The sequence below is a fragment of the Sciurus vulgaris genome (assembly GCF_902686455.1).
Source record: "Sciurus vulgaris genome assembly, chromosome: X".
Taxonomy (NCBI): domain Eukaryota; kingdom Metazoa; phylum Chordata; class Mammalia; order Rodentia; family Sciuridae; genus Sciurus; species Sciurus vulgaris.
In genome coordinates this window covers 118,260,054-118,287,901 of record NC_136471.1, presented here as the reverse complement: position 1 = coordinate 118,287,901, position 27,848 = coordinate 118,260,054, and the positions used below count along the sequence as shown (strand labels likewise).

Here is a 27,848-nt window from a genome sequence, read left to right as displayed (position 1 = left end):
GTGAACATTTACAGAATGAATGGATCTGTTGCCTCTGTAAACCCCTATGCACAGTGATAGATTTACATGTTCTACTTTTGTACTTGGCAGTTTTCCCACAATGTTTATTTGAAAACAAGTTCAGATTATATCCCAGGTCACTTTTATATTGCTGCCGGTAAAACATTGGGAACATATTTGTGTTAAGGGAAAAAAAAACTGTTTTCAAGGTTGCCTCATGGAATAAGTGCTCTTTTTCTCTTCTAATTAAGTTATTTTATTAAACTAGCTATTTCAGAGGATAAAATTTTAACTAGAGACTGCAGATTATTTAACTTTTCCTTTCTGACTAGTAATAACTGTGTTATCATGAAAATACTTTATTTCTTCGTTTCTTAAGTTGTAAAATCATGGAACATTTTTATCTCTTAATAGGGAGAGATAATGCATGTGAGAAAACTTCATACATGTTTCTACGAAAGGAGCTTCCTGTGCGACTGGCTAACACTATGAGAGAAGTTAATCTTCTGCCAGATAACTTACTGAACCGCCCTTCAGTGGGATTGGTTCAGAGTTGGTAAGTAAATAATGTGGCTTGAAATGGATCTTTCCACAATGCTCTGAACATTTGGCTTTGGAACCATTCTCCATAAAAGTACACATACTGCCTGTGTGGGAATGAGTCATTCAGGGTAGCTGGATTTTCCGTGCTATTAAAAGATGGGTTCTTTTTGAACTGTTCAATTTAAATTAACTTTAATAAAAATATTTCTAAGGCATAATAGACACTTTCTTGACTTTTCAAATTTAATTTTTCTGCTTACAGATGTGACTGCTCATTGAAAAACATTGGAAAGTAGAGAACAATATAAAGGGTAGCAAGGCAGTAGCCTGTGAGAGTGAACCTGCCTTCTTTCAGATAGGAAGATATTTCCCAAATTTATCAGATTTAAACTTTGCTGCTTTTATTTTCCTTTTAACAACGTTCCTTGAAGGCAAGGCTTCTTGTAGAACACATGAAGTCATTTAAAGAGGAACCTCAGATTGGAAAAATATCAACTCCCTGCTGTGCTTCATCTGCCCTGTGAAAAGCATGAAAAATCTTAACAGACTATAACTTAAAGTTAAATCAGGTATAGCTGGGTTCCATGGCACATGCCTGTAATCCCAGCAACTTGGGAGGCTGAGATAGGAGGAGCAAAAAGTTCAAGGCCTGCCTCAGGAATTTAGCAAGGTGGCAGGCAACTTAGTGATACCCTGTCTCAAAAAATATGAAGGGCTTGGGATGTGGCCCAGTGGTAAAGCTCCTCTAGGTTCAATCCCTAGTATCCCCACAAAAGAATTAAATCAAATATAGCTCTGGTGAATAAAACAGATGTTATTAATTGAGGAAGTTGAATTTGTGATGAAACTCCCTACTAGGTAAGCAGGGTGAGATAAGTGAGTGGTAGAATGTAAGAGCAGATGATGTGATTTTTAGAAAGTAGTTTGCATATATTTGATAAACATTTGCAGGTCTACTCTGTGTTGTAAAAGCAAGGTAGAAGTCCCTGGAGAAAGGTGGAGGAGTTTGGAGTTTGGGAGCTTAGGTGGCTCAAGTGGTCTTGGAGCAGACTCAGTGCTATGGTAACACAGAGGAGGGGCAAAAACTGCCCACTGTGGTCCTTCACTGACCTTTGATGGGTGGGTGGAATTGACCCGTAAACGTGACTGGGAGAACATCTTAGAAGGGAATACTGTGGACAAATATAAGGAGAATAGAACCAGTAATTAGCTTGCATTTAGAGGGTTCATGGAGGCCAGGCCATACTAGAGAATGCATGTTCAGCAGTCATTTCTCAATAATAATAACGTAATAATTTCTTAGGGTTAAGAATGAATCATCTGAGAAGCACTATATCGGATGGTATTAGAGGTATAGTGTCAGTTCCTTTCCCCAAAAAGCAATAGCTCCTGACTGTGAGGCAGAATCCTTTGAATGCAGGACAGATCAGTGACCGTGGCTTTGATAGCATGGTTAACTGCATTCTGCTCTGGATTTATAGTTTGTTTTAAAAGGAAGGAACAGCAAGTACTAGTTTGCATGAGGCTCCTTTATTGCTTCAAGATAATTATTAGAGATTTTCCAGCATTCTAGGTAGGCAAGGTCAAGTTCTCAGATCTGCCTGGTGGTGGTAATGGTCAAGCATTTTCTATTGCTTTTGTGGTAGTTACTTCAGTGGCTTCCAAGTGAATTGCTGGCTTTGCCGTGTTTTCCAATACTAACAACTAATTCTTTGATTCTTCAGACACCAGTTGGGTGTTGAACAACTCAGTTCAATCCGGTATTAAGTACCTGAAGTTTTCACAGACCCCACAATTTAAGGGCTCAGTTCCTCAAGACTGACACCTACTTCAGATACCAATCACAAGTCCCTGGGCCACCTGTACTTTTTACAGGCCTGACTGTAAATTGTGTTTCCACAGCTCTCTTTTCAGATTTGGTAATTTGCTGGAATGACTCACAGAACTCAGAAAGGTCCTTTGCTTATGTTTACAGGTCTATTGTAAAAGGTACAACTCAGGAACAACCAAATAGAAGAAATGCATAGAGCTCGGTGGGAGTGTGTTTGGCTTTCACACCCTCTCTGGGTTCGTCATCCTTCCAGCACCTCCATGTGTTCAACAACCTAGGGGCTTTCAGAATCTTCCCCTTCAAGAGTTTTTATAGAGCTTAATCTCCTGGCCCTTCCCATCCCAGAAGTCCAGGGTGGGTCTAAAAGTGACAGTGCTCTAATTACTTGAACTTTCTGATAACCCTATTCTGAGGCTATCTAGTTGCTCCACCCTCAGTCAACCTCATTAGCATAAACTCTGGTGTGTTTGAAAGGGGCTCCTAATGAACAACAAAGGATACTCCTATCTTTCGGGATAGTCTAAGGCTTTTAAAACAGTGCTAAGAACCAGGGATAAGTACCCAATGCATTTTTTAAAAATTTACCTTTATTTTATTTATTTGTTTTTATTTATTTATTTATTTATTGTAAACAAATGGGATACATGTTGTTTCTCTGTACATGGAGTAAAGGCATGCCATTTGTGTAATCATAAATTTATTTGTTTTTATGTTGTGTTAAGGATTGAACCCAGGACCTCAACCTTGCTAGGCAAGTGCTTTACCACTGAGCTACAACCTCAGCCCCCAATGTATTTTTGTGTTATACATACATACCAGCACAGCACACCACACCAGCACAGTATAGACTCAAACAAATTGGTGCATCAACTCCTTTTTTTTGTCTCTACACCATTCTTTTTCCATTATCTATTCCAAACACATACATGCCATTTTGTCCTTTTTCTTAAACATTCTCTTTGCGAATGATTTCCTACCTAAGAGAAGAGTTGCAAGACTAGTAGAAAGAATTCCCCTATGTTCTCACTCAGATTAATTGATTGTTAACATTTGGACACATTTGTTCTACCATTATGATTCATATTCATATTTTCTCTCCGTGTGTGCGTGCGCGTGCGTGCACATATGTATAGCACACATACATGTGTATATATGAAAGAAATGTAAAAGTTCTCAGAATCAAAATAGAGTCACTTGTGTCAACCTTAACAAAAATGAATAAAGCTAGGAGGTTATAAAGAAAGGGTTTTTATGTGTGTGCTTGATAGTAACTACCACAAGAGAACCCATAAGCTTATATAGAAGCCACTACATCCTTACAAAAAAAGTACTTCTCCAAGGACATCTGCCCAGCAACTGTTTAACCTCAAACTGATGCAAATCTTTCTATTAACCATCATGGCCAAGGATTATTGTTTGAAAAAATCTGATGTAATCCTCTTCTTTTTTGTCTTTAAAAGCTTCCCCTTGCCCTCCAACTCCTTTGAATTCACCCTAGCTTACTGTGTGTATTCCCATTGCAGCGTTCTACTATTCCCACTGTAATGCTATTCCCAAATAAACATCAGTATTCTTTGGAGAATCTCTCCGATTTTCTTTTGTATTCTTTTTTTAACCAAACTTTATTATTTTATGTTTTCCACTTTTTTATTGGTGTGTTATAGTTGTGCATACTGATAGAATTTGTTGTTCTCTGATTTTCTAATTACCATATTGTACACATATATTTTTTTCCTGAACCATTTGGGTTGAGGTAGGTAGCATGTCCCTTTGTCCCTAAATACTTTGGCATATATTTCCTGGGAATAACTCTTAGAAAACTAGAATATGGTCATCATATTCAGGAACTTTAACATTGGCACAGTAATAATTCCTAATATGTAGAACTCGTTATCATTCACTTATTGTCTTAATAGTGTACCTTTTTTTTGGGCCATCTCCCAATTTAGGAATTCAGTTCAGTATCATGTATTTGTATGTTGTTATTTATTTTTAAAAGCAAATTTTATTTATAGCAGACTACCCTTGCTGAGCCACAGTGTGGTGTTCTTTTGATTTTCAGGCTGGGAATTTTAGCATAATCTTTGATTCCTCTCCATATATGACTTTGCTTTTTAAAGGACTATACACTTTGGAAAAGAGGCCTGCCAAAGTTTCCTTATATGTGGTAGGACAGAGGATATCACTGGGGCTGACCAACTTTGACTTCTCAAGGTGTTTTTGGCCTAATGATTCTAATATCTCTTACCTGGCCTTATGTGCCCAGCAACTTTTTAAAAAATATACATGGAAATGATCTTCCTTTAGCATCAGATACATTATCACAAAGTTTATGTGAGGCTGATGAATTAAATGTCATACCTGCTTTTATACTCATATATATGTATATATACGTGTTTGTATGTCATTTTTAGTCACTGAAGTGTGTTCTAATCCTCTATAATAGGATTAGTGGTAATTAATTGTTAGAAATTATTAGAATGAAGGAATAATTATTTCAAAGCAGAGATCACACACTTCTAATTGGAATATCTGAATCCATACCAGATCCATCCAGTTCTGGGCAGATATAACTGCCAGACTAATGTGCCTCTCTGAATCCTGTTTATCTGTGTGCTCCAGATCTTAATGTTGTATACATTTTTATTGTACTGGCCCTTACTGAAATATGCAGCCATTGTTAATTCAGAAGCTGTTTCTGAGGACCTACGGTACATTCCTCCATTACATGTTGATGAAATGAATTTCACTGAGAAGGAGCTTTTTTTACTTCTAGTTTCTTAATTTTTGGTGTGTACTTGAGTGTCACACAGGTGCTTGATAAAATTTATGTGCACATTTTTAGTCAATCTGTAAAATATCAGTTAGGATATGTTTATAAGAGCGAAAAATGCACCTGAACCTGGCTTGTGTAATTTGAAGATTCAACTGAAGGATAAGCTTTTGAACTTGGTTTGAATCAAGAGATTCATGAGGCTGTTAAGGCCCTGCTTTTGATAATGTTAGCTTTGTTTTCAGGTTGGATTCCTGCTTGGTGGCAGAATAGCTACACAGTTCCAGACTTCACATCCCCAAAGCACACTATATAAAAGCAAAACAAGTTTATTTCTTTCTCCAGCAAGTTTTCTCTCTCCTTTTATTCACAAGAATTGAGGCAGTATGCTCATTCCTGAGCTAGTCCTTGTATTCAGGGGAATGCACAGCGTAGGCTTAGTTAGACCTCAACTGTTAGACTAATTAATAGCTAGTAGCAAGAGAAATAGGATTGATTACCCAGAGAAAAATGGGGACCCCATCATGCTTTGGAGGCATCAGCTTTTCCTGAAGCATTTGAGCTGCATGTGGGAATGGGATGAAATCTGCATGAAAAATTGGAGTGCTCTTGGGAAGAGGGAAAGAAGGAGTGGATATCCGGTAGGCAACTAACACAGTAACTTTTCTTCGTTTTTTTTTTTAGGTACATGCAGAGTTTTCTTGAACTTTTAGAATATGAAAATAAGAGCCCTGAAGACCCACAGGTTTTAGATAAGTAAGTATGGTATCACTTAACTGAAAAAAAAAGTATCTAGGTAAAAAGATGTTTTGGTAAATGGAATTCCTGCCATTAAGACCCAAGAAATAAAATTTGAACAAAAGAATTAATTTTCTTAGAGGCTAATGGCTCAAGGTTGAATTTTTAAATTTTTGAGTTAAGAATTTAATGTTAGTGCACAAGGAATAATGACCCTTCAAATCAATGTTTCATGACCCAATTCTTAATACATTTAGTCAAGGTGAACTGAGTATTAACTCTAAACATTGCAGTAAATGTTCCATCTAGTGGTAGTTTTAAGAATGCAGTGACCTTCATATATACATGAATTATCTATCCAGTCTTTTTTTTTTGTTTTTAATTCAGTGGGATACTATATTTGAACCCAGGCACTGTATTTTAGATAAGCAAAAAAAGAACGTGCTTTTTTCTTTCCATAAAGGGAACTGAACCCAGGGGTTCTTAACCACTGAGTCACATCCCTAGCCCTTTTTATGTTTTATTTTGAGATAAGGTCTCACTAAGTTGCTTAGAGCCACTGCACCTGGCAAGAATGTACTTTTTATATAGCAACCTGAATTCTGTTGTCATTATGCACAAAGACTACTAAATTGTCATGCTGATGGAAAGTATTTCAGTTTTTCATTTTTATTTAACTGGGAAACATTGACCCTAGATGTGAATGTGTTTTTCTCCAAGAGAAATTATGATCTCCTTCACATTAATTTCTTCCTGTTTCATGTATACAGAAGTGAATGCACATGGCACGTCTGTTGTGCTGAGCATTTCCTAAGTATAAACCTAGTCCACATAGTTTTGAGACAGACACCTGTGTCAGGTGTTCCATGAAAAGCACTAGAGAAATATCACATTATATGAACAACATTATGAGGTATTTAACCCAGCCGTCTGAATTCACAGATAAGGGAACTGAGATCAGTGATGTGAAATGACTTGCTCAAGATTGTGACAGTTCATAGCAGACTTGAACCTGTAAGTCATGGTTCCTTTTCCCTTGTACACCATTCTTTACAGTCTACCATACTGCCAGAACTGCAGTTTGAGCCATAACTAGGTAACTCAAGTATAGTTGAAAATTAAGGTATAAAAGGGAAGAATTCCTGACCTGTTTTATTTTTATTTATTTATTTTTTGGTACTGGGGATTGAACCACTGAGGCACATCCCCAACCCTTTTTTGTATTTTACTTAGAGACAGAGTCTCGCTAAGTTGCTTAAGGCTGCACTAAGTTGCTGAGGCTGGCTTTGAACTCGCAATTTTCCTACCTCAGGCTCTCTAGCCTCTGGGATTACATGCGTGTTATTCCATGCCTGGCCCTGACCAATTTTGTACTTTCCTTGGTGTTCTGTCTAATGGATACGTGAAATGTAGATATAGTGGTTTCTTTGATACAAGCCACTGCTATAATTTAATGTGTCGATACTGAATGAGTGGAATCTCGGAGCTTCATTTTCTCAAAAGTCATGCTGATGACTCTTTGGCTGATGTCCTAAAAATTAGGGCTGGCCTTTCCAGCTCCAGATTTGAGGATGTCAATTTGTGGGAGTACACAATACTGTATTTCTTCTGTGTATTTCTGGAGTCCCGTCTTAGTTTCTGGAAGAGGTTAACAGTCAGATGTAATTTATGTATACAGGCCTGCTTTGTACATGGCCACTGTGAATCTAGCGTGTGCTAGGTCATATTGATGGCAGCTCTCCCTCAGTGAGTTTTGGTAATTTGCTAGGTTCATGCAGCTAGTTAGAGTTGAGATTTGAGAAGCCCAATGATCTTGGTGAAGAGAGGAGTGAAAAGTGAGTGAGTGTCATGGTTGCAGCCATTTCTGTTCAGTGAGAGGTTATATGAGATTGCCAGCAGGAAAATCATTTTAGTAAAGTCAAAATAGCTTGGAGGACAAGCATGTTTATCATAATAATAGAGGTTAGAAGAGCCTGGAAGATTGGGGAAGTATTCTGGGAATTGAACCATTGAAGTAAGTGTCCTTCCTTCAGATAAATCAAAACACTGTTATAATTAACTTTCACTTTAGGAAATTTAATTTATATTTTATTTTGTATATACATTGGAAAGAGTATTGCAAAAGGACAAATTGTCCATTGTAAAATTTTTTGTAAATATCTGTGTCCTCCTAATTTCAGAGTTGATTTATTCATCTTTACTATCATTGTATGTATGTATTTGTTACAAAGATATTTCATCATTGAGAAAAATAAGACTATTCAGATAAGTAATAAAAAAACTTGTTCCATATTTCTACTAGGGGACTGGGGCTGTAGCTCAGTGGCAGAGCACTTGTCTAGTGTGTGTGAGGCACTGGGTTCGATCCTTAGCACCATATAAAAAAATACACAAATTTCTACTAGGAGGGGAAAACTGCTGTTAACATTTTCCTTCTGTCTATGCTTTTTCCTAAGCATGCCTATTTTTGTATATATAAAATAGTTTTTTACAAAAATAAGTGTCTACATTATAGATATACACCATCGTTAGTTTCATAATATAATTGCATTGCTTAATGACAAGGATACATTAAGAGAAATCAATCATTGTATGATTTAATCTTTGTACAAACATCATAGAGTGTACTTATACAAACCAAGATTATGATATTGCTAGGTGATATGGTCTTATGGGACCACTGCTGTCTATGCATTTTGTTATTGACCAAAAGTTGTTACATGATGTTTGACTATTCATATTCCTAGTCCTTCTTTAGATAAGTCATGCAATTTGACCACCTGCTATTGAATCTTAGACTGACTTGTAGATTTCTTCCAACCACAAACAGTGCTCTAAGTAACAGTTTTTAAAAACAGCTGTTTACCTTGTCCAGTTACTTTTCTGGAATCAATCCTAGAACTAGAATTATTTTATCCAGGCTTTTGAGATGTGTTGTTAAATTACCCTTAGAAATTTCTTAGTTAAGCTCTCACACTCTACTGACATTTGTTACCCTTTGCCAGTCTGATAAATAGAAAATAGTATTGCATTGTTTTAATTTACTTTTTTTTTTTTTTTTTTTTTTTTGGTGAGGGCAAAGTTAGTGGCACTTGTGTTTACTCTTTGGTAAATTTTCCATTGATTATCAGCCCTTTGCCTAGCTCTTTAATAGGATGCTCATCTTTTACTTCATCAAGGGTAATAACTATTGCAAATATATTTTTCCTGGTTTCAGTTTGTTTTTTACTATATACAATGTATGTTCCTAAGGAATTATTGAAATCCTACATCATCATATGATTTGTTTCTTTATATCATTCATGCTGCCTTTGGTATTAAGCTTAGAACAGCCTTTCTTACCCCATGGTTATATGCTTGTTCGCTTTATTTTTTTAATCATTTTTTATTTTACCCTTTTACATTTTTAATCCTTTTTTGGCATTTGGTTTAAGACTCACAATTGGGATGTGACTTAATTGTTAACCTGCTACCTGAATTAATTTGATTATTTATTTGTGTGTGGAGGTTACTAGAGATTGAACCGAGGGGCACTCTACCACCAAGCTACATCTCCAGCCCTTTTTCTATTTTATTTTCAGACAGGGTCTTGCTAAGTAGCTGAGCCTGGGTGATCTTCCTGCCTCAGCCTCCCAAGTTACTGGGACTAACTTAAGTTTTTAACTTGAGTACATGCCCACTTTGATTATTAATTTGATTATTTCTCTACTGACTTGCAATGTCACTTACCCAGTATGCTAATTTTTATGCATACATACTTACCTTAGGCCTGATTTCAAACTTTTTATTTGGTTCCATTCATTGACTTATCTTTCTATTTTAGTTACTATTTTTAACATTTTTTTCTGTATGTTTATGATAATACGCCAGAATACTTGAATACATTTTTCTTTTTCTTTTTTTCTTTGAGATGGGGTTTCGCTATGTTTCCCAGGCTAGTCTCAAACTCCTGGGCTCAAGCAATTCTTCCACCTCAGCTTCCCAAGTAGCTGGGACTACAGGCATGTACCACTGTATCCAGCAAATACATTTATCATAATTGTCTTTTTAAAATCTACATTTCATTATTATATTTTACTACTGTAAGATATTTAGTTCAAAGTTTTACTCTTAAAAAGTTCGACTTTCTGTCTTATGAAATTTATTGCTTTGAAATTCCATTAAAAAATTCTTGGAGATTATTTTAGGATTTTTCTCATTGTCAAAATAAGTATTGACATGTTCTGCAATTATTTACTGAACAAACATTTATAGAATCTGTATTATATGTAACTACTTACTCAAAAAGCCAAAGGATGTAAAATCGGTATACTACAGTGATGCTACCACATCAGTGTTTATAGCAGCTCGAGTCACAATAATTAAACTATGGAACCAACCTCGGTGCCCTTCAACAGATGAATGGATAAAGAAAATGTATTGTATATACATGATGGACTATTACTCAGCCATAAAAAATGAAATTATGGCATTTTCAGGTAAATGGATGGAACTGGAGACTATCATGCTAAGTGAAATAAGCCAATCCCATAAAACCAAAGGCCAAATGTTTTCTCTGATAGGAGGATGCTAATTTCACAATAAGGGTGTGGATAGGGAAGAATTGAAGTACTTTGGATTGGAAAATGGGGGATGAAGGGAAGCGAGGGGGATAAGAATAAGAAAGACAGTAGAATGAATTGGACATTACTATCCTATGTGCATGTATGATTATATGACCAGTGTAATTCTACATCATGTACAACCAGAAGAATGAGAAGTTACATTCCATATATGTATAACATGTCAAAATACATTCTACTATCATGTATAACTAATTAGAACAAATAAAAAGAATTTTTAAAAGTCAGTAAATTCCTAATAAGGTAGTTGAGCATTTTTTTCCTTACTAGGATCTTATACTTTTTGCATCTCTGAAAGGAAAACTTCTCTAGGAAGTTTCAAGCAAACACTTAGTTAAAGCTTTAGTTTCTTGTGAGTATTTCCTTGATGAGAATGATGTCTCTATCTGTAAAAATACCAGTAGATTAATTGGTCTGAGGATGGAGTTGAGAAGTGTATGCATCAGCCACGAGATGTAAAGACTAACCGTGTTTTCTTTCTTTCCCATACAGCTTTCTACAAGTTCTAATTAAAGTCAGAAATAGGCACAATGATGTGGTTCCTACAATGGCTCAAGGAGTGATTGAATACAAGGAGAAGTTTGGGTTTGACCCCTTCATTAGCAGTAACATCCAATATTTTCTGGATCGGTTTTATACCAATCGCATATCCTTCCGCATGCTTATTAACCAGCACAGTAAGTTGGGTTTTGTTGGAACTTTTGCAGAGGTAACCAGAGGGATTTTTCCCCGAAGTTTTTTTGTTTCACTGACCTACATTTTTGGCTATAGAAATTTCATTGCTAATTCAGTTTTTCCTAAGTGAATCCTATTAAAAGGCTGTTAATTAGCATTCTTGAATACTAATTGATGATGTTCATCTTAGAGATAGGGCCACTTTCTGCCATTTAAGACTTTCCATTACATTCCTAGTGGACAAAGGGATTGGCTTTGGTGGCAGTTGTGCATTCATCTCTGAATAATTTTATGTGTCTCTGAGAGTATGTTATACTCTTTGTCCAAGTTGTTATCTGTTTTCCTTTTTAGTTTTAAGAACATGGAGTACTGGGAAATATTGAATTAGCATGTTGGCAAAATGAGCAATAAATCCTGTATTTTATAATTATCAGTGAAATCTGATTAAGCAAAATTGTCAGTGCTTAATTCTGCATTGAGAGTTTTAGTCCTCTCTCTAAGGTGATGAACAGATATGAAGAAAACTGAAATTCTCTCAATACAAAAACTGTTTGGCTCATTTTTAGTGTTAAATCTTTGGTTGATTTCATAATTCTTAATAAAAGCGTTAATATGTCTAGAGTCTAATTCATCCTGATGCTGAATCAGAAAATGGACAGAGCACCTTTATTTTACTAATTTGATTTATTTGGATAAGCATGTTACACAATTATTAAATATGGGTTTATTATAAATATGTATCTTTTAAAAGCAGAAATGTATGACATTTACAGGAAATTTAGAGGAGAAAAGACCCTAAGTACTACTCAGCTTAAGTACTTCAGATAACTGCAATTTCTTTTTGATCTAAATATGAATATTTAGATATACACATATATGTACATTTTTAGATCATAGGTTAAACCTATATATCTGTTTTTTCCCCCTTAATCAGTTGAAACTTTTTATACTGGCCTAATGCCCATATTTACCATTTTTCATAATTCAGAATCTGTCCTATTTTATTTAGGTATCTTTTTTGTGGTATCTAAGTTATTTTCAGTTTTTTACTTGATTTAAAAATAACTGCACCTATAAAACATTTGGATTGAGATTGCCTTTTTCTTTGGGGCTTCTTTTGGCTTTTGTTCAGAAATAAAATTTTGCAAATCTTGAGTATGGTGAAATTATCTGAATGTTCTTTTCAAAATACTTGACCAAATATTGTTTGTGTATACGACATTGAAAACTAATCTCCATGATGAAAGCTTTTGAAATGCTGCCAGTGAAGAACATCACAGGCCTGTCCAAATGGTAAAGACTGTGTTCTAAGTATTTAGCAAATGTTGAGATAAATGTCTGCAGTAGTCCTGAGAAGATGGATAAACTTGGCTAAGGATGAAAGTAAGTTTCTTCATCCAAGTCACACTGACTGGGGGAGAACACCTGTCACCTGCTGACTACAACTGATGAGTCTTAAAAGCACGTCCTTCTTCCTTCATTGGCTGGTGGAGTTTCTCCTCCATCAGTTATATGTATTCCATTACTTTAAGTCACTAGGGATACTAAAATGATTCTTACATATAAGGGAACCTTTCAACACTTATAAACTCCTATATTTCCCTGCTTGATCATTCTAGAATGCTGTGTTTTAATCTTCTCTCTTCCCTTTTGTGTTCATTTAGCACTTCTGTTTGGTGGTGACACTAATCCTGCTCATCCTAAACATATAGGAAGTATTGATCCTACTTGTAATGTGGCTGATGTGGTGAAAGGTAAGGAGACTAATACAATATTTCAGTTGTAACTCAAATAGTGTTGTAGTTTATTGGAGGCAGCTTGGCTATAGGGTTATGTTGTTAGGTTTGTTGCTGATTTGTCGTCATATACATTATTAGTCACTACACATTTCCGCACCCCAACCCCTGGTAATCACTAATTTACTTTCTGCCTCTATGGATTTACCTAATTTGGACGTTTCATTAAAAAGGAATCTTACAATATGTGGTCATTTGTGACTGGCTTCTTTTAGTGTAATGTTCTCAAACTTTATGTGTGTTGTAACATGGATCAGTACTTCATTCCTTTCGATTGCTGAATAATATTCCACCAATACATATACTACATCTTGATTATCCATTAATCAGTTGACGGACATTTGGGTTGTTTTTACTCTTTGCTGTTAAAAACAGTGTTGCTAATGACATTCCTGTGCACATTTTTGTGTGGACATATGTTTTAAACTCTATTGGATATACACATAGGAGTGGGTTGACATATTATAAGGTAACTGAAATGTTTAACTTTTTGAGGAATTGTCAAACCGTTTAACAGGAGACTGTATCATTTTACATATCCACTGGCAATATATAAGGGTTTCAATCCATCTCAACATTTGTATTTTCTTTTTTTAAAATTTTTGATTTCTTAATTTGTTCTAATTAGTTATACATGACAGTAGAATTCATTTTCACACATTGTACACAAATGGAGCACAACTTCTCCTTCCTCTGGCTGTACATGGTGCAGTCATACTGCTAGTGTTATCATACGTGTATGTAGGGTAATAATGTTCGTTGCATTCCACCATCCTTCCCACACCCCCTCCCCTCAACCTAATCCAAAGTTCCTTCATTCTTCCCTATACCCGTCCATTATGGATCAGCACCTGCTTATCAGAGAAAACATTCAGACTTTGGTTTTTGGCTTGGGCTTATTTCACTTAGCATGTATTTTCCAGCTCCATCCATTTACCTGCCAATGCTATAATTTCATTTTTCTTTAAGACTGAGTAATATTCTATTGTGTATATGCACCACATTTTCTTTATCCATTCATCTTTTGGACAGCATCTAGGTTGATTCCATAGTTTAGCTATTGTGAATTGAGCTGCTATAACCATTGATGTGGCTTTGTCACTGTAGTATGCTGATTTTAAGTCCTTTGGGTATAAACCAAGGGGTGGGATAGCTAGGTCAAATGGTGGTTCCATTCCAAATTTTCTGAGAAATCTCCATATTGCTTTCCAGAGTAGTTGTACCAATTTACAGTCCCACCAGCAATGTATGAGTGTACCTTTTTCCCCACATCCTTGTCAACACTTATTGTTGCTTGTATCCTTGATAATTGCCATTCTAACTGGAGTGAGATGAAATCTTAGTTTTAATTTGCAATTCTGTAATTGCTAGAGATTGTGAACATTTTTTCATATGTTTGTCAATTGACTATTTCTTCTGCGAAGTGTCTGTTCAGCTGCTTAGCCCATTTATTGATTGGGTTATTTGTTTTTTTGGTGTTAAGTTTTTTGAGTTCTTCATATATGCTGCAGATTAGTGCTATATTTGAGGTGCATGTGGTAAAGATTTTCTCCCATTCGTTAGGCTCTCTCTTCACATTATTGATTGTTTCCTTTGCTGAGAAGAAGCTTTTTAGTTTGAATCCATCCCACTTATTGATTCTTGATTTCACTTCTTGTGCTTTAGGGTTCTTGTTAAGGAAGTCAGGTCCTAAGCCAACATGGTGAAGATTTGGGCCTACTTTTTTTCCTACTGGGTGCAGGATCTCTCTTCTAGTGCCTAAATCTTTGATCCACTTTGAGTTGATTATTCTGCAGGGTGAGAGAGAGAGGTTTAATTTCATTTTGTTACATATGGATTTCCAGTTTTCCCAGCACCATTCGTTGAAGATATCTTTTCTCCATTGTACGTTTATGACACCTTTGTGTAGTGTGAGATAACTGTATTTTTGTGGGTTTGTCTCTGTATTCTATTCTGTACCATTGGTCTACCTGCTTATTTTTGTGCCAATACTATGTCATTTTTGTTACTATTGCTCTGTAGTATGGTAGTGTGATGTCTCCTGCTTCACTCTTACTGCTGGGGATTGATTTGGCTACTCTGGGTCTCTTATTTTTCCAAATGAATTTCATGGTTGCTTTTTCTAGTTCTAGGAAGAATGCCATTGGGATTTTAATAGGAATTGCATTAAATCTGTATAGCACTTTTGGTAGTATGGCCATTTTGACCATATAAATTCTGCCTGTTCAAGAGCATGGAGGTCTTTCCATCTTCTAAGGTCTTCTTTAGTTTCTTTCTTTAGTGTTCTGTAGTTTTCATGGTAGAGGTCTTTCACCTCTTCTGTTAGATTGATCCCCAAGTATGTTTTTTTTTTTTTTTTGAGGCTATTGTGAATGGAGTAGTTTTCCTAATTTCTCTTGTAGTGGATTCATCACTGAGATATACAAATGTATTTAATTTATGGGTATTGATTTTATATTTTGCTACTTTGCTGAATTGACTTATTTATTCTAGAAGTTTTCTGGTGGAATTTTTGGCTCTTCTAAATATAGAAGAATCATGTCATTGGCAAATAGTGATAGTTTGAGTTCTTCTTTTCCTATTCATATCCCTTTAATTTCTTTCATCTCTCTGATGCCTTTGGTTAGAGTTTAAGAACTGTGTTGGATAGAAGTGGTGAAAGAGGGCATCCTTGTCTTGTTCCAGTATTTAGAGGGAATGCTTTCAATTTTTCTCCATTTAGAATAATGTTGGCCTTATGCTTAGCATAGGTAGTTTTTGCAATATTGAGATATGTTCCTACTATTCCTAGTTTTTCTAGTAATTTGAACATGAAGAGGTTACTGTATTTTGTCAAATACTTTTTCTCCATCTATTTAAATGATCATATGATTCTTGTCTTTAAGTCTATTGATGTGTTAGTTACGTTTATTGATTTCTGTATGTTGAACCAACTTGCATCCCTAGGATGAACCCCACTTAATCATGATGCACTGTCTTTTAAATATGTTTTTGTATGTGATTTGCCAGAATTTTATTGAGAATATTTGCATCTATGTTCATCAGGGATATTGGTCTGAAGTTTTCTTTCCTTGATGTGTTTTTGTCTGGTTTTGGTATCAGGGCAATACTAGCTTTATAGATTGAGTTTGGAAGGGTTCCCTCCTTTTATATTTCATGGAATAATTTGAGGCTTATTGGTATTAATTCTTCTTTGAGGATCTTGTAGAACTCGGCTGAGAATCCGTCTGGTCCTAGGCTTTTCTTGGTTGGTAGATTTTTGATGGCCTCTTCTATTTCATTGCTTGAAATTGATCTATTTTAATTGTTTATGTCCTCCTGGTTCAGTTTAGGTAGGTCATATGTCTCTAGAAATTTGTTGATGTCAAATTTCTTCAAGATTTTCTTTTTATTTAAGTATAAATTTTCAAAATATTTTCTAATTATCTTCTGTTTTTCAGTAGTGTCCATCGTGTTATTTTCTTTTTCATTACAAATTTTTAATTTGAGTTTTCTCTCTTTGTTAGTGTACCTAAAGGTTTATCAATTTTATTTATTTTTTAAAGAACCAACTGTTTATTTTGTCAATTTTTTCTACTGTTTCTTTTGTTTCAGTTTCATTGATTTCAGCTCTGAGTTTAACTACTTCCTGTCTTCTACTACTTTTGGTGTTGCTCTGTTCTTCCTTTTCTAGGACTTTGAGCTGTAGTGTTAGGTCATTTATTTGTTGATTTTTTTCTTCTTTTATTGAATGCACTCCATGTAATAAATTTTCCTCTAAGAACTGCTTTCATAGTGTCCCAAAGATTTTGATATGTTGTTTCTTTGTTCTCATTTACCTCTAAGAATTTTTTAATTTCCTTCCTGATGTCTTCTGTTATCTATTCATCATACAATAGTGTATTATTTAATCTCCAGGTATTGGAGAAGTTTCTGTTTTTTATTCTGTCATTTATTTCTAACTTCAATCCATTATGATCTGATAGAATACAAGGTAGTATCTCTATCTTCTTGTATTTGCTAACATTAGCTTTGTGGCATAATATATGGTCTATTTTAGAGAAGGATCCATGTGCTGCTGAGAAGAAAGTGTATTTGCTCTTTGTTGGATGGTATATTCTATAAATGTCCGTTAAGTCTAAATTGTTGATTGTGTTATTGAGATCTATGGTTTCTTTGTTCAGTTTTTGTTTGGAGGATCTATCCAGTGGTGAGAGAGGTGTGTTAAAATCACCTAGTATTATTGTGTTGTGGTCTATTTGATTTCTGGCATTGAGAAGGATTTGTTTGACATACATGGATGAGCCACTGTTTGGGGCATAGATATTTATGATTGTTATGTCTTGCTGATTCATGCTTCCCTTAATCAGTATGAAATGTCCTTCTTTATCCCTTCTGACTAGTTTTGGCTTGAAGTCCACATTATCTGAAATGAGGATGGATACTCTGGCTTTTTTGCTGTGTCCATGTGCATGGTATGTTTTTTCCCATCCTTTCACCTTTAGTCTGTGGGAATCTCTTTCTATGAGATGAGTCTCTTGCAGGCAGCATATTGTTGGATCTTTCTTTTTAATCCAATCTGCCAGTCTGTGTCTTTTGATTGATGAGTTCAGGCCATTAACATTCAGGGTTATTATTGTGATATGATTTGTATTCCTGGTCATTTGGCTCATTTTTTTTTTTTGACACGACTTAATTTCTCCTTTATTTGGTTGTTCCTTTAGGGTAGTTCCTCCCTTTGCTGATTTATATTATTGTTTTCATTTCTTCCTCATGGAATATTTTGCTGAGAATGTTCTGTAATGCCGACTTTTTTTTGTAAATTCTTTTTTTTTATGATTTTTTGGTGAACTTTATTGAAGTATAATTGAAATCCAACAAAATGCATATATTTAAATTATAAAATTTGACAATATATAAACCATTACCACATCAGCATAAAACATTTTCATTGTCCTCAGATGCTTCCTTGCAGCCCTTTTTATTTTTTTTTATTTTTTATTTTTTTATTTTTATTTTTTATTGTAAACAAATGGGATACATGTTGTTTCTCTGTACATGGAGTAAAGGCATACCATTTGTGTAATCATAAATTTACATAGGGTAATGTTGTTTGATTCATTCTATTATTTTTTCCCTTTCCCCTACCCCTCCCACCCCTCTTTTCCTCTATACAGTCCTTCCTTCCTCCATTCTTGCCCTCCTCTCTAACCCTAACTCTAACCCTAACACTAACACTAACCCCTCCCACCCCTCATTTTGAGATTGGCTTATCTCACTTAGCATGATATTCTCCAATTTCATCCACCTGCCTGCAAATGCCATAATTTTATCATTCTTTATGACGGAGTAATATTCCATTGTATATATATACCACAGTTTCTTTTTCCATTCATCAATTGAAGGACATCTAGGTTGGTTTCACAGTCTGGCTATTGTGAATTGAGCAGCTATGAACATTGATGTGGCTTCTTTTTGTAAATTCTTTTAGCTTTTGTTTATCATGGAAGGATTTTATTTCATCGTCAAATCTGAAGGTATGTTTTGCTGGGTATAAGATTCTTGGTTTGTATCCACTTTCTTTCAGAGCTTGAAAAATGTTGTTCCAGGTCCTTCTAGCTTTTAGGGTCTGGATTGAAAAATCTGCTGATATTCGTATTGGTTTCCCCCTGAATGTAATTTGATTCTTTTCTCATATTGCTCAGGTATCTACCCCTCTAGTAGTGAAACACTGGGATATTGCAGATTTCCTCTATTGAGTAATATTGTCTCTGTAGATTTCCAATAACTCACCTCCTAGCCTTCAGTAGCCTGAAGTCTTGGAGGAACTTGATAATGTGGTGCTCCACTAGGAAGCTGGCCTTCTACGGCTGGTGGCCTTCTGGTGGGGTATATTCCCTGGTGGCTCTGAGTTGGTTCCGTGTCTCTCAATACCTCCTCTTCTTGGCTCCTGGGTCTTATCAAAGGTCCTCTAGTCTCCTGTAGGTGTCTCAGGAAGGGAGTTACCCTTCCAAAGATGATGGCCACGCCCTCAAGAGTAATTCAAAATGCCTGCACCAGCCTATAAAGAAGCCTCTGGCTCACTCCGTAATGGCGACAAACCTGGGCGTGGTGGTCGCGGGCAGCGTTGTTCAGTGGTGGTGTCTTTATTTGGCCTGGTGGTTGGGCGAGTTGGCTAGGCTCAGCTGGCAGCTCGCTCCACAACAACGACCAACCAGTAATGGCACCGACCTAGGTGCAGGGGTCAGGCGGGATCCTAGTTTTGTCAATTTTTTGAATTGTTTCTTTTGTTTCACTTTCATTGATTTCAGCTCTGATTTTAATTATTTCCTATCTTCTGCTTTTGGTGTTGATTTGTTCTTTTTCTAGGACTTTGAGATATAATATTAGGTCATTTATTTGTTGACTTTTTAGTCTTTTAATGAATGAGCTCAATGCAATGAAGTTTCCTCTTAGCACTGCTTTCATAGTGTCCCAGAGATTTTGATATGTTGTATTGGTGTTCTGTTTACCTCTAAGTATTTTTTATTTTCTCCATTCATCATTCAGAAGCATGTTATTTAGTCTCCAGGTGTTGGAGTTGCTTCTGTTTCTTATTTTATTGTTGATTTTTAGTTTTATTCCATTATTATCTGATAGAATGCAGGGTAGTATTTCAATTTTTTGTGTTTGTAAGAGTTGCTTACAACAAGTTTGGTTAAACTTGTGGGTACTCTGATAGTGGGCTTTCAGGCAACAGTGGGCACTCTGCAGGTGGTCTGCAGGCAGTCTATGGGCAGTCGGCAAGTAGATGTCAGGCAGTAGGCGATGGGCAGGCAAAAGGTGGGCAAAATGGCAGACAATCCGTGGTGGTCAGTGAGCCATATGTGAGCAAAAGGCGAGCCACATGCTGGCAGATGGTGGGTAAATCCCTGTGGACAAACAGTGTTGGGGGGCAAACAGCAGGGGATCAGTGGGCAGCAACTGCTGCCTCCCAGAGAAACAGTGAGTGTTTCCTCTGCTTAGATCCCAAGTCACAGGGACAAGGAATGCAGCTTCCCTCTTGTTCGCTATCTTGGATCTCCTATCAAGCATAATGTTTTCATGTGTCATCCATTTTGTAGCACTTATCAGCACTGCATTCCTTGTTTTTAAATTTATTTTATTTTTTTGCAGTGTTAGGAATCAAACTCATGCTAGACAAGTGCTTTACCACTGAACTGCATTTCTAGCCCACTGCATTCTTTTTTTATGTCTGAAAAATATTCCATAAAATGACTGTCACACATTGTATTGATTCATCAGTCGATGGGCATGTGGGTTAGCTGGGTGACCTTGGACTGTTATGTAACTATTGGACCTTAGTTTCTTCATCTATAAAGTGGCAATTTAGGGCTTTTTGAAGGCAATTGAAATTTTGAGTACTGGATATTTGATATTAAAGAAATATTAACTTTAGGTGTGATATTGGTTTTAGAAGAGTTCTAGCTTTGAGAGAGGTATTTAAAAATATTTATGCATGATATAAAATAACATGGAATTTGCTTCAAAATTATACAGAGGGAGGTGGATAAGAAAGATTTGTGTATGTGTTGAAAATTGTTGAGGCTATTGATAAGCACATGGGGATTCATTATACTATGTTCTGTACTGTGATATATGTTTTTTGGGTTTGTTTTTGTGGTCCTGGGGGTTGAACCCAGGGATGTGCACATGGTAGACAAATTATCTGTCACTGAACCACATCTCCAGCCCTTATGTTTGAAATTCTTCATGTTGAAGTTTTGAAAACACTCTCTTTAATTACCTCATTGTTTCTTCCAAATAAAGTCTTTCACTGATTTTTTAGGGGAGATTTTAACCAAGAACCAGTAGAACTTGGTAAGTAACCAGGAGTTTTACAAAACTGTGACTACTTCTGTAGAATAGAGATTAAGCAATGCTGAAATGAGTCAAAGGCCTGTGGAGAGTTCAAGGAGGGATCGTCTGTGACTTGATGCTTAAGGCCAAACTAATCTATTTTTTATGGCACATACTGTCTGTATTCCTCTATTGTATTTAGTACATATTACCTGGTCTTGCATTATTTAATCTTATGTTGATCTTTCTCACCTGGGTGTAAATATCTAAAGGTCTGGAATTATTCTCATACACTTCTGCATTACTTCATTTTTTTGTTTGTTTTTGGTACTGGGGATTGAACCCAGAGGTGTTTTACCACTAAGCTACATTACCAGTCCTTTTTATTTATTTATTTTTTATTTTGAGGCAGAGTCTCCCTAAGTTGCCAAGGCTAGCCTTGAACTTGTGATCCTCCTGGCTCAGTCTCTTGATGCTGGAATTATAGGTGTGTGCGACCACATCCAGCCCATCACTCCTCTCTTTTTTATATTTTAGTTGTAAATGTATGCAATCCTTTATTTCATTTATTTATTTTTATGTGGTGCTGAGAATCTGACCCAGTGCCTCACACATAGTAGGCAAGTGCTCTGTCACTGTGCCACAACTCCAGCTCCCCATCACTCCTCTTAATGACAGAAGTTTGTATCAAAAACTGGCTGAAGACTATATAGATTAGTTCAATAGATAGGTGAAGAAAGCCTAGAAGTTGATGCTGGAAGTATACCACTTAGCCTCTTTGTGTTAGCTTTCCATCACTGCAAGAAAACACCCCAGATAAACAACTTAAAAAAGAGGAAAGATTTATTTTGGCTCATGGTCTTAGAGGTTTCAGTCTACGGTCACTTAGCCTCATCACTTTGAACCTGTGGCAGCATAGTACATCACAGCAGGAGTGCATGGTGGAAGAGGCCGGTTTACTACATGCCAGGCAGGAAGTAAAAGAGAGAGGAAGAGACTGGAGTCCTGTTTTAGTCAGCTTTTTCACCACTATGACCAAAAGACCTGACAAAAACAATTTTACAGGAGGAAAAGTTTATGTGGCACTCATACTTTCAGAGGTCTCAGTCCATAGATGACTCTGTTGCTTTGGGTCTGAAGTGAGGCAGACACCATGATGGAAGGGCAAGGAGGAGGAAAGCTACTCAGGACATGGCAATTGACAAGTAGAGAGAGGCCGAACTCTGCTCACCAGGGACAAAATATATACCCCAGTGACCTACATCCTTCAATCATATTCTACCTGTCTACAGTTATCATATAGTTAATCCCTATCAGGGGATCAATGCACTGATTAGGTGAAGACTCCCATAACCTGCTCATTTCACACTAAACTTTTTCTTTTCTTGCATTGTCTTACACATGAGCTTATGGAAGGCATCTCATATTTAAACTGTTAACAGGACCCAATATCCCTTTTTTATTATTTTTTTATTTTTACAGACACATTTTGATTCATTGTACACAAATGGGGTACAACTTTTCATTTCTATGGTTCTACACGATGTAGATTCACACCATTCATGTAATCATACATATATATATATATGTATATATATATATATATATATATATATATATATATATATATATATAGGGTAATACCATCTGTTTCATTCTACTGTTTTTTCATCCCCACCTTCTCCCACCCCTTTTTCCTCTACACCATCCAAAGTTCCTTCATTCTTCTCTTCCCCCCATCACCCCTCCTCGTTATATATTGTCATGCACTTATCAGAAAAAACATTTGGCCTTTGGTGTTTGGTAATTTCACTTAGCATGGTATTTTCCAACTTCATCCATTTACCAGCAAATGCCATAATTTTATTCTTCTTTATGGCTGAGTAATATTCCATTTTGTATATATACCACAGTTTCTTTATTCATTTGTCAGTTGAAGGACATCCAGGTTGGTTCCCCAATCTAGCTATTGTAAATTGAGCTGCTATGAACACTGATGTGGCTGCATCACTGTAGTATGCCAATTTTAAGTCCTTTTGGTATAAACCGAGGAGTGGGATAGCTGGGTCAAATGGTGGTTCCATTCCAAGTTTTCTGAGGAATCTCCATTCTGCTTTCCAGAGTGGCTGCACCAGTTTTCAGCTCCACCAGCAATGTACGAGTGTGCCTTTTTCCCCACATCCATGCCAACACTTATTATTGCTTGTGTTCTTGATAATAGCCATTCTCATTGGAGTTAGATGAAATCTTAGGGTGGTTTTAATTTGCATCTCTCAAATTACTAGGGATGATGAGCACTTTTTCATATATTTGTTGATCACCTGTATATCTTCTGTGAAGTGTCTGCCCATTTCCTTAGCCCATTTATTGATTGGGTTCTTTGTATTTTGGGTGTAAAGTTTTTTAAGTTCTTTATAAACTTTGGAGATGAGTGCTCTGTCTGAAGTGTGTATGTAAAAGACTTCTCCCACTCCGTAGGCTCTCTTTTCACATTATTGATTGTTTCCTGTGCTGAGAAAAAAACTTTTTAGTTTGAATCTATCCCAGTTATTGATTCTTGCTTTTATTTCTTGTGCTATGGGGGTCTTGTTAAGGAAGTCTGGTCCTAAGCCAACGTGATGGAGATTCGGGCCTACTTTTTCTTCCATTTGGTGTAAGGTCTCAGGACTAATTCCTAGATCCTTGATCCATTTTGAGTTGAGTTTTATACAGAGTGAGAGATAGGGGTTTAATTTCATTTTACTGCATATGGATTTCTAGTTTTCCCGTCACCATTGTTGAACAGGCTATCTTTTCTCCATTGTAAGTTTTTGGCATCTTTGTCTAGTATGAGGTTACTGTAGTTATGTGGGTATGACTCCGTGTCTTCTATCCTGTACCATTGATCTACCTGTCTATTGTGGTGCCAGTACCATGCCATTTTTGTTACTATTGCTCTACAGTAGAGTTTAAGGTCTGGTATAGTGATACCTCCTGCATCACTTTTCCTGCCCAGGATTGCTTTGGCTATTCTGGGTCTTTTGTTCTTCCAGATGAATTTCATGATTGCTTTTTCTGTTTCTATGAGAAATGTCATAGGGATTTTAATTGGAATTGCATTGAATCTGTGTAGCCCCTTTGGAAGTATGGCCATTTTGACAATGTTAATTCTGCCTATCCAAGAACATGGGAGATCTTTCCATCTTCTAAGGTCTTCCTCAATTTTTTTCTTCAGTGTTTTGTAGTTTTCATTGTAGAGATATTTCACCTCTTTGGTTAGATTGAGTCCCAAGTATTTTATTTTTTTGAGGCTATTGCAAATGGAGTTGTTTTCCTCATTTCCCTTTCAAATGTTTCATCACTTATGTATAAGAATGCTTTAGATTTATGTGTGTTGATTTTATATCCTTCTATTTTGCTGAATTCATTGATGAGGTCTAGAAGTTTTTTGGAGGAGTTTTTTTGATCCTCTAAATAGAGAATCATGTCATCAGCAAATAGTGACAGCTTGAGCTCCTCTTTTCCTATTCGTATCCCTCCAATATCCCTTTAAAGATTGTGCCCCCAGTGACCTAACTTTCTTCCATTAGGCCCTGCCTCCTAATGGTTCCACCACCTCCTAATTGCATCACAAGCTGTCAGTACACAGCCTTTAGGGAACATTTAAGATCCAAACCTTTGTCCCTTTTATTCACAGTTTTGATCATGGACTAAAATCCCTTCACAATTTTATCATCATTCCTTCTGCCCTTTTCAATTTATTCCTTGTAGTATACCATGAACAAAGTGCATTACTCTGCTTGTGTATATCATTCCTACTGCTTGTTTGCTGTATCTAAAACCTAGATTTCTGGCAAAACTTCATTCAATGGAAGCCACTTCACCTATTTCTCTGTAGTTCATATTTCCACATTCTCTGGATATATACATGCATACATACGGATGCACACACTCAGATGCACACCTGTAGATTCTACCCCCACACTCATGGGGTAAGAACAAGGGGCTGTTATGCTTTCTGTTCCCCTGTGCATCTCTCAAACAACATTTTTCATCTTTCAATAACTTCTTCCCTTAAGGGGGGGGAAAGCAGTAGAGGATGATTTCAGATTCAAAAAGAACATAAATGCTATAAAGCAACATCCACATAATTAACTTTTCTGACACCCATCTTTCCCTTTGTAAATCATGCATACTGATACACATAGCACATTAAATTTTCTTGTCTGGTATATATTTTCTATAATGCTTTTGTACTTCTGCTTCTACCTGGTAAGGTGTGTACTAAGGGTCACTTATTTGTATCCAAACTTGGTGTAAGTTACAGTGCCTTTTGTGATTACATAATTTATTTAAATGTCATGTAAACTAAAGAAAAGTGACTTTTCACATTAAAACCAAGTCGAATGCTTTGGAAAAACTCAATAAAGGAAATTCTCTTAAAATGTAATGAAACTACCATGAACAAGAAAATTTATTAAATTATAGGCCAACAAAAAGTTAAAATCTTAAGAAGAAATCCATAATCAGGTTACCTTATGAGTATTTATAATTATGTAACACTATAAAGAAATAGAAATTGTAATTCATTGATGTGGTGGTGTTTATCCAAGAAAGATAACCTAAAAGCCCAAACTGGTCTGTATTCAAAGAAAAGGCTTTGGGCTTATATGACCATATTGACAGACTAAATTGTATATTTGAATTTACATTTTAAGATAATGTTTATGATTTCCCAGTTTAGCCAATACTTTTGTTAGTCATCCAGCTTCTGTTCCCATTTGGGGCAGTTAAGAGGACTAATACCATATTGCAAAAGTAATGAAAGTGCTCAGCGAAGAAAATTTAGAATACGTGGAAAAAGAAGAGAATAAAAATTACCTGTTTTCAAAATCTAGTGAGAACACTGTTTTATGCATTTGAACTCATATATGTGGGTCAGTGTGCAACTGCAAATACTGTAAATACTTTGTCTCTATGAAATTTATAGTATTTGTGTTTCCCCATTTCCAGCACTAATGCCTATCACATACAACCTTCTGGGTGCATTCAAGACCTGACGGTAATAGCCTCTGTCCTATCCTCTATTCCTACATTTGATCTGTGATATTCATCATCTCTATTCAAGTGGTTTTTCCAGTCAAGCATATATAATCTTTATTCCTCAGTGGAGGATTAGCCTTAAATCAATTACTGTTTGTACCATGGCAAAATGGGCTTGGCAGTCTAAAAGGAAACCTGAAGGTCTTTTTTCTCCCTGTAGATTAAAGCTAAGTTTGACAGTCAGCTTTCTGCTTCACTTCCTACAGACCCTACTCTTAATTTCCTGAGTGTCTAAATACCTAAGAAGAAGCTCTTTCTAGCTCAAAATAAGACTGGATGAGAACAAACAAGGCAGAGATGTCAAAGGTCAAAGGCCTAAAAGTTCTTCTGTCTTCTAGCTGAAATCCCTGGAGTCTATGTCCCTAAACATCCCAGGAACAACTATCAGAAAGCCTCATAAGACCCAGGCCCCAGCTCTTCTCCCCAGTGCCCCCGAATGTTGCTGAGGACAGGAAGAAATGTATGTCAACTTCCTTTCACTCTTAGTGAGGTCTTACCACTCCCTTCCTCTTTTTAGAGTTTGTACACTGACTTTTTACCATCTCTCCTCATCCTCCGAGACCTGTCAGTTAATCTGCTCACACAGCATCTCTATGTCCAATATTTTCCCTTCCTTTTGTTTAAGAAGCTTGATGTAGAAAGTGTAAAAGTTCTGGATATTAATGATAGCTTTACACATGATAGTCTAGCTCTGAAGATCTTCCATGGTTTAAACATAGTCAAATGTCCATCCCCAAAGGTCTTGTGTGCATGTGTGTACATGTACCTGTGTGTGCACACGGGTGTGTTTTACAAACCTTCACGAAATTCAGTGAACTAAGACTGATCCCCTACTTAAATCTCTTGAGACAGACTACAGAAAACTTTTGGGTGGAAGAGACAATACTTTTATATTTGACTAGACAGTTGTATAAGCATGTAAAAGTGGGGGTGCATCCTGCCTAATGTTAATTGAATGTGCAGAATCCTGAAGCTTGCCTTCTTGCTGCTTACTTAGCACATTAATTATCTGCCTTTACACATCTGCAAATTATAGACTCAGGGTAGTGAATGCTAGAATTAGTGTTGTAAAGCAGGTTCTATTATCCTTTGGGAGGTGCCTTCCATTGTGACCCCTTTCCCTCCTTTCTTTGTAAGAAATCAGGAAGCAAATGGAACATCCTGTGGTTGGATCATTTTAAAGGTATAAACTTATATACTCAGTAGAAAAGTCTGCTCTCACAGTGATGTTAACTTGCCCATGTTGTCCCTATATGCTATTATTGCTTAGTGTAATAGCATACAAATGGTCTCCTGAAAGTGTGGCATTATTCTGGTTCAGAAATAATGTCTTATGCTCTCACTTTAGGCTCTTCAAGTTGAAAGAAACAAAGACCAACTCACATTAGCTCAAGAAATAGATTTATTAAAAGAACCTAGTAGGTCCCATGGTGATCCAAGGATAGGAAGCACTTTAACAATTGGAGTGATACAAACAGGAATTGGAAAACAGAAAACAAGATTGTTTTCCTGGGTATCTTTGCAAATGTAGTGGCCAAGTCATGTCCTCTCCACCTTTCCCTGCCTGCTCCATTTACCTGTTTTTTTCTGTACCCTGGCTGACTTAGGTACAGCTTGTTTAGGGCAGTCTAGGCATCCCTGGATCGTGATAATTCTCAATGTGCCCCCTTGGCTCCTGCCCTTCCTGATCATCCTGAGTGTCCCCATTCTAAATTCCCAAAAGATGAATTTAATTTGTGAAACTCATCTTTTTTTTTACTGTTATTTTTATTTATTTATTTATTTTAATTAAAAATCATAAATGTACATAGGGCAATGTTGTTTGATTCATTCTGTTATATTTTCCCCTTTCCCCTCACCACTCCCACCACTCTTTTCCCTCTATACAGTCATTCCTTCCTCCATTCTTACCACCCTCCTTATCCCTAACCCTAAACCTAACCCTAACCCTAATGCTAACCCCTCCTACT

At 36.3% G+C, this 27,848-nt stretch overlaps 1 protein-coding gene across 1 annotated transcript in view; it reads left to right on the top strand.

Moving 5' to 3' along the window:
• The window catches only part of PDK3 (pyruvate dehydrogenase kinase 3), a 96,942-nt gene that overhangs the window by 38,867 nt on the left and 30,227 nt on the right, over positions 1 to 27,848 (top strand). The window contains exons 2-5 of the mRNA XM_079122933.1: positions 415 to 556; positions 5,832 to 5,903; positions 11,000 to 11,184; positions 12,847 to 12,936. Coding sequence (XP_078979059.1) covers positions 415 to 556; positions 5,832 to 5,903; positions 11,000 to 11,184; positions 12,847 to 12,936 — 489 coding nt within the window. The remainder of the gene's footprint in view (positions 1 to 414; positions 557 to 5,831; positions 5,904 to 10,999; positions 11,185 to 12,846; positions 12,937 to 27,848) is intronic.